General features: G+C 34.7%; 1 protein-coding gene across 8 annotated transcripts in view; it reads right to left on the bottom strand.

Moving 5' to 3' along the window:
• The window catches only part of TJP1 (tight junction protein 1), a 243097-nt gene that overhangs the window by 36428 nt on the left and 194173 nt on the right, over positions 1-12496 (bottom strand). For all 8 annotated transcript variants that reach the window (XM_045070625.1, XM_045070626.1, XM_045070627.1 and 5 more), the window contains one exon: positions 629-768. In XM_045070625.1, coding sequence (XP_044926560.1) covers positions 629-768 — 140 coding nt within the window. The remainder of the gene's footprint in view (positions 1-628; positions 769-12496) is intronic.

The raw sequence follows: 12496 nt of genomic DNA, 5'->3' as shown, positions 1-12496 counted from the left end.
ATATTCACATTCTTGCTACTAAACAAGCAGAGTAAAAAGATTTGAGAGAAGGAACTGAGAGACAACAGAACCCAAATATCCTGGCGTTTCAAGGAAACGGATTTTGGAAACTTGCAGATTCTTATGTCTGGTTTCATATGCATCTCTACAGTGTATAACTTATTATAACTTACAGCGTTTAAGAAAATACCTTCAATAGGTAAAATAACTTAAAAAAATTCTTAAGCCAATCTAATAACTTACAGCGTTTAAGAAAATACCTTCAATAGGTAAAATAACTTAAAAAAATTCTTAAGCCAATCTAATATTTCTCCTAAATAAGCAGTGCTAGAGAACAACTTTACTCACTGTGAACAGCTGTTAACTATGAATAATTTCTATCCAGTAAAATTTTTTAAAATTCATGAAAGCCTACTGATCCATGCCAACCTCATACCCATAAGGAATATGTTGGAAGTCAGATTCAGAAAAATTCAAACACAGATAGTAGAAGACGCAATAGTAGTAACTGCAGAAATAACAATAATCAAAATCACTGAAGCATATTTAAGTCATCTGTAAATTCTGACAATTATTTTATTTAGTCTGATTGTAAATATTTTCTAATGTAGTGTTTTGCTAGGCTTACCTGGGAGAGTGGGTGCTTGTTTCTCATTTCTCTCAACTACAACTTCTTCTACCGTTTTAGGAGTATGATCATCCGCATGCTTCACAGGAGTTGAGACAGCCCCAGGTTTAGAAATTCTCTCTTCTTCTCTGCTCCGGAGACTGCACATTAGTAAAATTTAAAAATTAGGGACACATAGACATTATAAAAATCATTTGTAAGAGAACAGTCTAAGAACAGTCAAGCAACCTTTGAAAAGCTATGACAAGGGATTTGTTCTAATAGCTATCAAAATACTATAAAAACCTAGTAATTAAAACTAGAGTGGTATTGTCACAGAAACAGAAACACAGATCAAAGCAACAAAACAGAAAATAGATGAATCTACCCACAATAGTAAAATTTAACATGGAAATGGTAGTTCAGAATTGTGAGAAAAAAACATGCTATTTATTTAATAAATGAGGTTAGGGCCAATGTCCACAATTTAAAAGATTAGATCGCTATGCATGTTAATGACAAAAATACGATTTCAGATGGAATTTAAGTCCAAAATATATGTTTAAAAAATTTGTATCATCAAAAATAGAGGACTGTTAAAGACTCAATGCACAAAAACCCTCATACACCAACAACCATGACTGCATAAAAATTCAAGTAATTAAAAAATATATTTTTGGTTAAGCCAAATGAAATGGGATTTTTTGGTTCTAACAGGTGAACATAAGCAATTTCATACAGTTCAACCTAACATAAGTAATGAGTTTAATACCTAATGTTTCCATATTGACCAATTTATATATTGGCCTAATAACACATGAAGAATTTGGTATTTAGAACATATAAGGAACTGTAAATCAGTTTAGAGGAGACAACTCAAGAGAAAAATAAGTATTAGAAAGAGACAATTCACCAAAAATATACATACACAGATAACAATAAACATGAAAGTATGTTCACCCTCACTAGTAACTAGGAAAATGCACACTGAAATAACTTTTAATTGTCTTATCATTCATGAGAACTTTCACACGATAACATAAAACCTAGGGAAGGACATGGAGAAATAGATACGCATACAGGGATGGTAAATAAATGTAAACAAGTATAACTACTTAAGGGCAAAATGGGAGTTACTTAGGCAAACACTCAAAAACCTGTAATTCCACTTCTAGATTTATCCTAGGGAAACACATACATGTTAAAGAGCGCATTTTTTCCCCCAACTTTTTGTTACGGAAAATTCCAAATATGCATAGTAATGTAGAGAACAGTATCATAAAAATCTTGTGTAGTTAAAAAAATTTTCAATATTCTATCAGTGATTCAATCTGAGGTTAACAGTACTCTTAACACTTTGACAATGACAGGACAAACACAAAAAACATTTTAAATTATAAACAGAGGAAAAAATTCTAAATAAAATGCCAGCTAAGGGAATACAGTAATGCATTAAAAAGTCATTTTACAATGATCACAGCAGGGTTGTTTCACAAGTACATGGCTGGCTTAACATTAGGAATCTATCACATAATTCATTATTACATCCAAATACTGTATGAAAAAAATACTGGTGAAACAGGAATGTAAAAAAAAAAAATTCATCAGCCATTCCTAATAAAAATCACAAATAAAGCAAAAATACAGGCAATATAATTAGTTAAGAGACTATTTTCAAAAACCAAGAGCTAAGACCATATTAAACAGGGAAATGCTGAATGTATTTATACTAAAATCAGTAACAACACAGTGATACCTGCCAATACTAACTAGGGTTACCACTATGCCTACCACTATTTTGAAGACTCAGATGATATGATCATGAGCTAATAGGCTTGAAATACTGGGGAGAATTTTAGTGGGTATAAAGAATACGAAACAAATTACATAGAGAAAATTATAACTACGTCTTTTAAACTACGTTTAAACTACATTTTTAAAACTATGTTTAAAAAAAAAAATCAATGGATTTTCCTCAGTGTCCTCTATAATCAGAAGAAAATGAAAGGGAAAAGTTATCAGAAACTATAAAATGCCTGGAGAGAATCTATAGAAACTTAGATTGGGGGAGATCTCCCCAAATAAGTAAAATAAACATCCAGAAGCCATAAAGATGAAAACATTTCATTATTAAAAATGTCTAATTGCAAAGAAAAAGATATTATAAAGACTTACATTTGCAACACACTCCCCAAAAGAGCTACTACTGATGAAGAAATGAAAAAGAACAATGCGACAGAAAAATGACCAACAGGCTGGGAAAGCAGCAGCACCAAATCCAAGATGGCAGCCAGAAGGAGGCTGATGGAGCTTGAAGAAATCCGCAAACGTGGAATGAAAAACTTTCATAACATCCAGGCTGATGAAGCTAATTTATTGACTTGGCAAGGAGTCACTGTTCCTGTCCATGCTTCATATGATAAGGGGGACTTCAGAATCAAAATCAGTGTTCCAGCAGAGTACCCAATCAAACCACAAGAGATCACATTTTTTTTTAAAGATTTTATTTATTTATTTGATAGACAGAGATCACAAGTAGCCAGAGAGGCAGGCAGAGAGAGAGAGGGGAGGAAGCAGGCTCCCTGCTAAGCAGAGAGCCAGAGGCAGGGCTTGATCCCAGGACCTGGGATCATGACCTGAACTGAAGGCAGTCACATTTAAAACAAAGATCTATCACAACACTGATGACAAGGGGCAGTCTGTCTGCCCAGTAATTAGTGCTAAAAACTGGAAGCCAGCAATTAAAACCCACTAAGTAATCCAGTCCCACATAGCATTGGTGAATGACCCCAGCCCGAGCACCCACTTTGGGCTCACCTACCTGAAGAATACTCTGAGGACGGTAAAAAATTCTGTGAGAATCCTGAAGAGTTTACAAAGAAAATGAGGAAAAGCGACCTGTGGACTAAACTCTGCCACGATGGATTCCAGCGAGTGTGAGCAGAGACCCCAAGCCACACATTTAGACCCCCCACAAAGCAGGACTCTGGAAAATTGACACGTGCCAACACCTCGTGTTTGCTTGTGGCAGTTACTAACTTTCTACAGTTTTCTTAATCAAAAGTGGTCTAGGTAACCTGTAAAGAAAGGATTAAAAATTTAAGATGTTCTTAAAAAAAAAAAAAAAAAGAAAAGAAAAAAAGAGAGAAAAAAGAAAAAAGGAAGGAAGGAAGGAAGGAAGAAAGCAAGCAAGCAACAGAAATGAACCTGGCAGTTCACTGAGGGAGCAACACTACCATCAATAATCTCATAAAAAGATGCACAGCTCCACTAATCAGGAAACCATGAACTGGAAATAAACAAGTTACCAATTTTTAACCATCAGATTGGTAAACATGGAATTCTGAGAAATAAGTGTAGTCTTAAACATTACTTCTGGAAATAATCGGCATTATTCAGGAACATTTAAAAATAATACTCTTAAATGACTTCGGAAACAAAAATAGCCAGTATATGAAATCATGGACAAAGATGCTTACACAACAATAGTGACTGCACAGGCAAACACCTAGAAACAGAATTATAATAGGTAAAGTTTCTCACCAAAAGAATAAGCTCAAAGGATGTTTACCCTGTACTGATAAGTAAAATCAGCTAGCTGGAAAATAATATGCAGAGTCTTAACTTTTTCAATTATTAAAAACATACACAGGACAACCGTCTCAGGTCCCCTACCTCCTCAGGAGCTTTGTATTATCTCACCTTGCTAAGCCCAATAAACCTTGTTTTGCTGCCCACCAAAACAAACAAACACACACATAAATAAGTAAAATCATGCAGAGCTAACTCTACATATGATCCTTTTATTTGTAAAAGTATGTGTAAGTATGGAGAAAGGCTTTTAATTCAAGAGCTATTTTGTTCTAATAAGCATACGATGCTTTATAATGGGAGACAAAAACACATTAAAATAAGTTACAATGAAAGAAAGCTATGTGTAGAAACATAAGAATAACTCTGAAACAAGATGTGAGGCACAAGCTGCAGAGTATCTCTGCTGTGACATCAAGAAGTATCTCCAGAGCTCTACAGATATACCAGTGTGCACAAGCTCACATGGAGAAAGACCTCAATGGGTATAACCAAACAGGCAACAAATAGTGTTTTCCTGCAGAGGGAGAAGTAGACAAAACAGAACCCAAGTGGAATTTGAGGTTTATCTATACTACTTGAATTTTTACAACAAAAATATGTACACGTGACTTACTGAGTAAAGACTGAAATGTTTTAAAATATTTTAAAAACAATGTTCATCTTAAAATGTTTAATATTTTTAAATGGAATTAAGTCTAACTTTAAACAAAGGATTTGGTTCTATTAATACATATTATTAGCAGTCTCTTACCAAGAAAAAGTTTCTTCAGTTACCCTCCTGAAAAGAAAAACTAATGACGTACTATACGGTGACTAACACAACATTAAAAAAAAAAAAAAAAAAAAAAAAAAAAAAAAAAAAACCAACAAGGCATTTTTCATAGTTTCTATTTTCTAGTTACTTAACTTCTATGAGGGGTATACTCTAGTTTTTTAAGTTATGTATATTAATGAGCTGCATGTAGATAAACCAGTTTTTTAGGGAGTACTATAAAAGTCAAGGAATTTTCTAAATCAAACCAGAATGAACTATTTTTAAATCACAAAAGGTCAAAATATTTAGCCACTGCTTATAATAATAAAATCTCAGGTACAATGAGTCCAAGAATAAATAAATACAATTAAGCTTTATCCCCACACTGCTCTAGGAACCTCAGAGAATAAAGGGTGGTACAAAACAGAAGACTCCCCCTATATTCTTTGCATTAAAAATACAAATATGAACATTTTAAAGAAAATGAGATTAAAGAATGCATAATTTTAATAGTTCTACAGATTTATTGCTCTGCAACAAGTAAATTTTAAATTGTTTAAAAAGATGTAAAAACAAATAGTTACAATTGACTTTTTTTCTTATAACTTAAACTTACTAAATTTAAAATGACTGAAATTAATGATAACCACCATCTCGGTAACTTAGAATCAATTATAATACTCTAATGGAAACATCCTCTGTAATGATAACCAACAAGCTGTCATTTGTTGTGCAATAGGGCTCTTGCTCCATCACATAAAACTGCCAGTACTTTCGTCTTTGGTTAATTTTCATACCATATTGCCCATCACAACTTTTCCCTCCCTGTAACAACTGTTATGACTGAAATAACATTTCAGGTGGATGGAACTCATATTATTCTATGAAATTTTCCATACAGTTAATATTTGGAGAATCACCTCTCTTTTTAGTGCATTTCTGTTATCTACCAAAAGATGGAGGCATTATTCAATAATACATGTAGATCGGGAGCAGTACTGCTAACGGGATTATGAGGCAAGTCATCTATGTATTTGCAAATTTTCTAAAATCTGTATTAAATGAAATGAGGTAAAATCAGTGAATACATTTAATGCATTACATCCAAAATATTATTTCATTAGGCAATGAAATTATTAATGAAGTAACCTACATCTTTTTGTGTGTGCACAGTCATCAAAACCTAATGTGTTATATCACATTTAAAATATGTTTCAATTTGGACTGGCCACATTTTAAACACTCAGTAACCACATGTGGCTAGCTAGTAGCAATGATGTTGGGCAATACAGATCTACAGTTACAGTACAGGAATATAATAATCAGATTTTCCAAACATTTATGAAGTTCTATTATGAGCAAACGTGATCATTATGTCTACTGTAAGACAAAAACCAAATCCAAACACACCAAATTCGTCTATAATCAGTGGCGCTTTAGCAAAAGAAACTGGTAAGGCTGTGACAATGAAATACATTTTCCTCAAATCTTCCGTACACAATTCTACCCAACTGGCTTTGAAACAGTATCTAAGTTTTACCCCAAAAAACAAAACAACAAAAACAAAAAACACATACTTTTTACTATTAAGAGGAAGGCTGACTTTATACAAAAATCACGTCTGTCCTGAGTCAGATGCATGTTTATCTACATACTCTGGCTCCAAGTAGCTGAGACGGACATTTCAGACATTCTCAAGGACCTCAAGATCCTCTTAAGGGCATTACTGTTTTTCCCCAAGAGGGGAGGAGACAAGGTTTATTTTCCAGAGTTCTCATTTGTACATCAATCTTACGGCAGTGATCCATTTACCCAGAAGCTCTGGGCTGGTTAAAAACTCTGTGGGAGACAGTTATTAAGACATGGGGTGGAACACAGTCTCTGAAGAGTTTTTACAGTTCACATAAAGGGACTCATTGTAAACAGCCTTCTTTAAGCCTTACCCAGTCAACCGTGTAAACTGGGTAGCAGAGTAACATATTCTTTCATCAGATCAGCAAGGAGTAACAAGTAGTTATAAGTGAAAAACTTCGGGTGTAAGTAAAATCACAAGTGTTTGCGCCTACAGGTAGAGGGCAGAGGGCAGGTGGCTTGGTCCGGGGCTCTCCCTCTGGGTTCTGGTGTGTGTTCCGTCAGCAGGCTCTCACAGCACAAAGCAGTCAGCAGTCTTCCTCTAGGATGGTTTTGCAGGAGAAGGTCTCTAACAAGTCACTTGCCCAGGAAACTCCTTTTTCAAGCACACTGGAGGAAAAATTCTTGCACATTCTTCTGGCAACACATCACAGCCAAATTCTCTGCCATTCAGTGAAGCCTGCATGGGTGTGCCTTTCCCAACATGGCTGGCTCTGAGCCCCAGGGATGCATGGGGGGAGCCTCCTCTTTGTCATTCCAACATAGCACCAAGGGGAGCAGGTGTTCATATACCTGATTCTCATATTCTTTAGAGTTCCCTTTACTTCTTAGTAGCTAATCCTTTGTTACACCAATCTGGTTATATTTAATCTCTTTACATTAAACTTGCTGGGTTCACTCCCCATTCCACTTTCTGTCTTGACTGTTTTGACAAAACAAAACATGCTACACTGCCCATTCTTCATGCAGCTTTTCTTTCAGGCTTCTAGCTCTCAAACATCTTCTCAACTGACTGGTCAGTCATGCCTTATTTTAAAAGTGGTCCTAATATAGGAAATAAACTTGAGGCTTACCATTCACTCCAGTAAAACATCCTTTTATAAAACCAACTTCAAATTCCTATTTCATGGTAAATGACTTAAAACGGGCTTACACTTTCTTTTCAGAAACTCACTTGCTGCATAAAGGGAGGCAAGACCTATAGAGAACCTAGGATGAAAATAAAAACTAGATGCTAATTCCTTTGAAGGCTACTGGACCATCTCAGCCATAATTAACAATAAAGATATGTTTAGAAATCAACTTAACCATATCCCACAGATTTTCTCCAGTAACAGAAGAGTTCAACTGGGAGGACTAGAAGACATGAAAAAGAAAAACGAGGGGCGCCTGGGTGGCTCAGTGGGTTAAAGCCTCTGCCTTCGGCTGAGGTCATGATCTCAGGGTCCTGGGATCAGGCCCCGCATTGGGCTCTCTGCTCAGCTTCTCTTCCTGCCTCTGCCTACTTGTGATCTCTGTCAAATAAATAAATAAAATCTTAAAAAAAAAAGAAAAAAGAAAAACTAAAGGCACACTCAAGTTTGACTATTTAGAATGTTGTGACCATTGCTCAATCTTCTAAACTTTATATGGAAACAAAATTTTATTTATACATTGTAGTTCCTCCTTAACAACAATAAAATATTAATGATCTCTTTCTGCATGGCATATACAGAATTCTAGGGATGACAAAGGGAGAGAGATGCAGAGATTCTAAGTTGATATTTGGGCACAGAAATGAAGGGTGGTATGTTGGGAAAGTAAGGAATTATTATACCCATTTTGCATATTTATAAGCTAATTTCCCACAATTTAAGTTTATTCTTTACATACTGTAATCTACTGTCTGGACATATGTATGTGTGAGTGTATATGTTTTTGAAAAAATTTGAGTATCTATACTGCTTATTATGGCAAATGACTTTCAGGTGATAACCCAGATACAGGCTTTTATGATCCTTATCATTTCGTATAGAGCTTCTCATCTTACATGTTCATTTTTGATGGTGATGATGATTAATGATTTAGAAGAAAACAGATCTGTTGTTCAAACTGATTTTTGTAAAAATGTACAATTTTTAATAATGAGGAGTAAGGAAGACCTTTTTTTAATTTAAAGATAGCATCGTTACGCTTTCATCAGTAGTATAATGATTATCAGGTACTTGGGCTAATATTTGGAGTAAACGATCTTTTTTCTTTTTTTAAGATTTATCTTAGAATCCCAAGCAGACTCCCCACTGACCACAGAGCCTGACGTGGGGATCGATCCCACGATCCTGAGATCATGACGCAACCAAAACCAAGAATCAGATGCTCAATGGACTGACTCACGTAGGTACTCTTTCAATAAAACAATCATCTGATTGAGTGGTACATTTGGTTGATTTTACAAGAGAAGAGTGTTACAACACTCTCGTTTTTTAATGAAGAGCCTCAAAAGGACAAAAGAAGATTGTTCTACATTATTTAAATCTGGAAGTAAGAGTTTTCATACATTCGCTATTTTTAACACATATTACCAAATAGTCCATTTTTTTTTTAAAGATTTTATTTATTTATTTGACAGAGATCACAAGTAGGCAGAGAGGCAGGCAGAGAGAGAGAGGAGGAAGCAGACTCCCTGATGAGCAGAGAGCCCGACGCGGGACTCGATCCCAGGACCCTGAGATCATGACCCAAGCTGAAGGCAGCGGCTCAACCCACTGAGCCACCCAGGCGCTCCCAAACAGTCCATTTTTTAAGTATCTTATTTTATGTTTTATATTGTACTTGTATAAGAGCTGATGAATTAAATAAAATTCATACTTTTACTTTGTAAACTGTGGCTCTAAAGTATAATATTTAAGCTTGCTTTCCTATCTTTAGATCCATAAACTCCTGTTAAGAGTTAAAACTGACCAGCATTCATTGACACACATTCTTATACTTGGGCTTCTAGTTAATTACTAGAGAAATGCACCAATGAAGGTCTTTCCTTGGCCTGGCTTCTTAGAAAGCATATTAAAGACAAAGCCTCAGCTTGGAATTTTAACCTGGTAACCTAAAATTCCCAAAGACTGAAAACAATTTGGTTCTTAATCTAAGTAACATCAGGGTAGATAATCAGTATTACCCTCATTTTGAAATGTTAGGCAAAGAAAATTATCCCCCAAAAAACCCAATTCAAGTAATAAGCAACCTTTAAAAAAACTTTCATATTTTTCCTACTGAAATAACTTTTTCCAAAACTAAAGAAAAAACTCCTTAGAACTGTAATCACTCTCTCCTGTGCTCTTGTGATCCATCCACACAGGTCATCTTCCTGTTATTCTAAGAAGTTGAGTAATGGCATGTGTTATTCTTATTTTGTAATAATCTTCAATTGGGAGAGCTCTTTCTTACTCATTTCAAGATGAGGTCACTTTAGAGAAGCCTTTTCTGATCATGTTATCTAATATTGTCCCCTCCATCTTCACTATCAAACTATAACATGGTTTTCTTTACAGTATGTATTACTAAAGTAAATTACTTGTCATATTTCAAAGTTACTTATCTGCTTTCTTCACCTGGCTATAAGTCCTAAAGTTCTAGGACAGCATGGATCTTGCCTAGACTGTTCAGGGCATAAATTTATAACCATATATTGATAACATACGTGGTATCAATAAATAGTTTAGTAAGAATTAGCAGGATAATATCAAAATTACTGGTTAAAAAAAAATCTTTGAATCTTCACTGTAAAGTGTTCACTGCACTGTGTCAACTCACAACCAACTGCCTTAGTCTGAATGAAAGGCATAGGAGCCAAGAGGAGGAAGTCATTAATCCATTAATTATTTTCATTGAGACACTTCAAGAATCATATCGTTCTACCTGGCCCTTTTTTCACAGATGAAGGAGAAACCAAAAACAAACCAACAAACCAATATGAGAGACTGCATAGTCTGAAAAAGAAAATGCAGCAGCACCTAAACCAAGTTAATTACCAACACTATTACATGTAAATCTCATTCTGAATAAACCATCTATCTGTTAAATAGGAGGTTAATAAAACCTTTACTTACGACAAAAAACTAAAACCAAAACCAGAAAACAAAATCTGAAATTCACCAGAAGATGGGCACTTCTCCACATTTTAAAAGAGTAAAAAGAAATATCCAACTGATATATATAAATGTCCCAATAATTTTTAGCCTATTCGCAAAGTTCCAGAGAGAACCAAGCAATAGCTGACAGAAACTATATATACTAGAATTAAAGAATATTTATAGCTTTCTAAGGAAACAATTATGGAAGGTAACAAAAATCATAAAGTGTGTAAGTAAAAATAATGATCTTTAGTTTAAAAGCCAAGACTTCTCTAAGGCATTTAAGCAGATACATTATATGCCCTATATGCATAGGTATTCGGATTTACCTGGCACTCCTGGAAAACAAGATCATGAGCTTAAATTCAACTTTGTATAGTAAAAGGCTGATAGTAAAAGGTAGACCATATAGATAAATAGTTTTCGTTCCAAATATATCAGCTTAACTGGGCTCAACACGTGCATTCAGTCTAGAAATTCAATTTTACCATGATGCATTTACTATATTATAAACAGTATCAATACTGATACCACTAACTTCAGAACTTAGTGTAAGCATTTTCTCTCAGGAGAAACAATGAATAAAGAGAATATTTAAAAATTTTACAAAGTTTCAAACTTCTTAAAACCCTGCTTTCAAGTACTTTTATTAAAAGCAACCATTTTTATTAAAGATATGCTAAATATAAATTAAACCTTTACTATTTGTTAAAATGCATTCCCTAAAAACTTCAGACAACTTAGGCCTTAAATAAACTTTGACAGTTTATGGAATGCCTGAGTGTAAGTAATACAAAACATAATCTTTACAATCCAAATTCAACATTAGCTTAGTTTTGAGCTTTTACTACAACAGAGTTTTTTCAGCACTGCAGCTGCTTATGATAATCAGTAGCACCACAGTCACCTTTACTGTAACAGTTCATAGGACAGAACAAAAAAGGTAAACATATTCTGTTACAAAGGAGGAAAAGTCATAAAACAGATGTGTTAAACTGAACGTTACACAGTAGGGAGAGTAAACTATAACCCAGCAGAAACTTAGAACATAGCCTGCAAATCAAATACTCTCTACATGTGCAGGAATCACGCCGAGATCAGTGAAAAGAATCTTCTCAGTGAAAGCTACTTGGTAATCACCATACAACAGTGCCACCAGCTGTGGACTCTCTCAGTATCCAAGTTTTGGCCCAGAGTGGGCTCTGAAACATTACTGAATAAAATACAAAACAAACCTGGCAACAAGCATCAAGGTATAAGGTGTAAGAAAGGTGTAAGAAAATGAGTCAAAATTCTCTCTATACATATATTGTTTTTTAGTTTAAAAACAAGACTATTTTAACATTCTAGACCAGGGCCTGGCAAACTTTTTCCTTATATGGCTCTTTGAGCCTTAGTCTCTGTTGCAACTTCCCAATTATGCCATTAGAGGATGGGTTCCCATAAAACTTTATTTGCAAAATCAGGCAGTGGGCTGTATTTGGCCCACAGGTTGTAGTCTGCCAAACCTTGTTCTAGACAATAGTGAAGATACACTGCTCACCTAATTATAATGAATTAATAAGCTAATAGGTTTTTCCCAAGCAGTCTGTCCATGTAATGTTTGCTTTCTCAGGAAAGAACATCATGTAGAAAAATCTAAGTAGGTCATAACAATGATGGAATGCTGTACAGGACCCATGGTGTTTCTTAATACCAGGATTTTACTCTTAACGTCTAAATTGTTTCTCAACACGGGATAATCCTCTATAACTGCACAGTTATTTGGACTTTAACATAAACTTTAGGGGAAGAAATAAA

The sequence above is a fragment of the Mustela putorius genome, unplaced genomic scaffold (assembly GCF_011764305.1).
Source record: "Mustela putorius furo isolate JIRA1106 unplaced genomic scaffold, ASM1176430v1.1 tig00003972_pilon_pilon_pilon, whole genome shotgun sequence".
Taxonomy (NCBI): Eukaryota; Metazoa; Chordata; class Mammalia; order Carnivora; family Mustelidae; genus Mustela; species Mustela putorius.
This window is presented reverse-complemented; position numbering and strand designations above follow the sequence as displayed.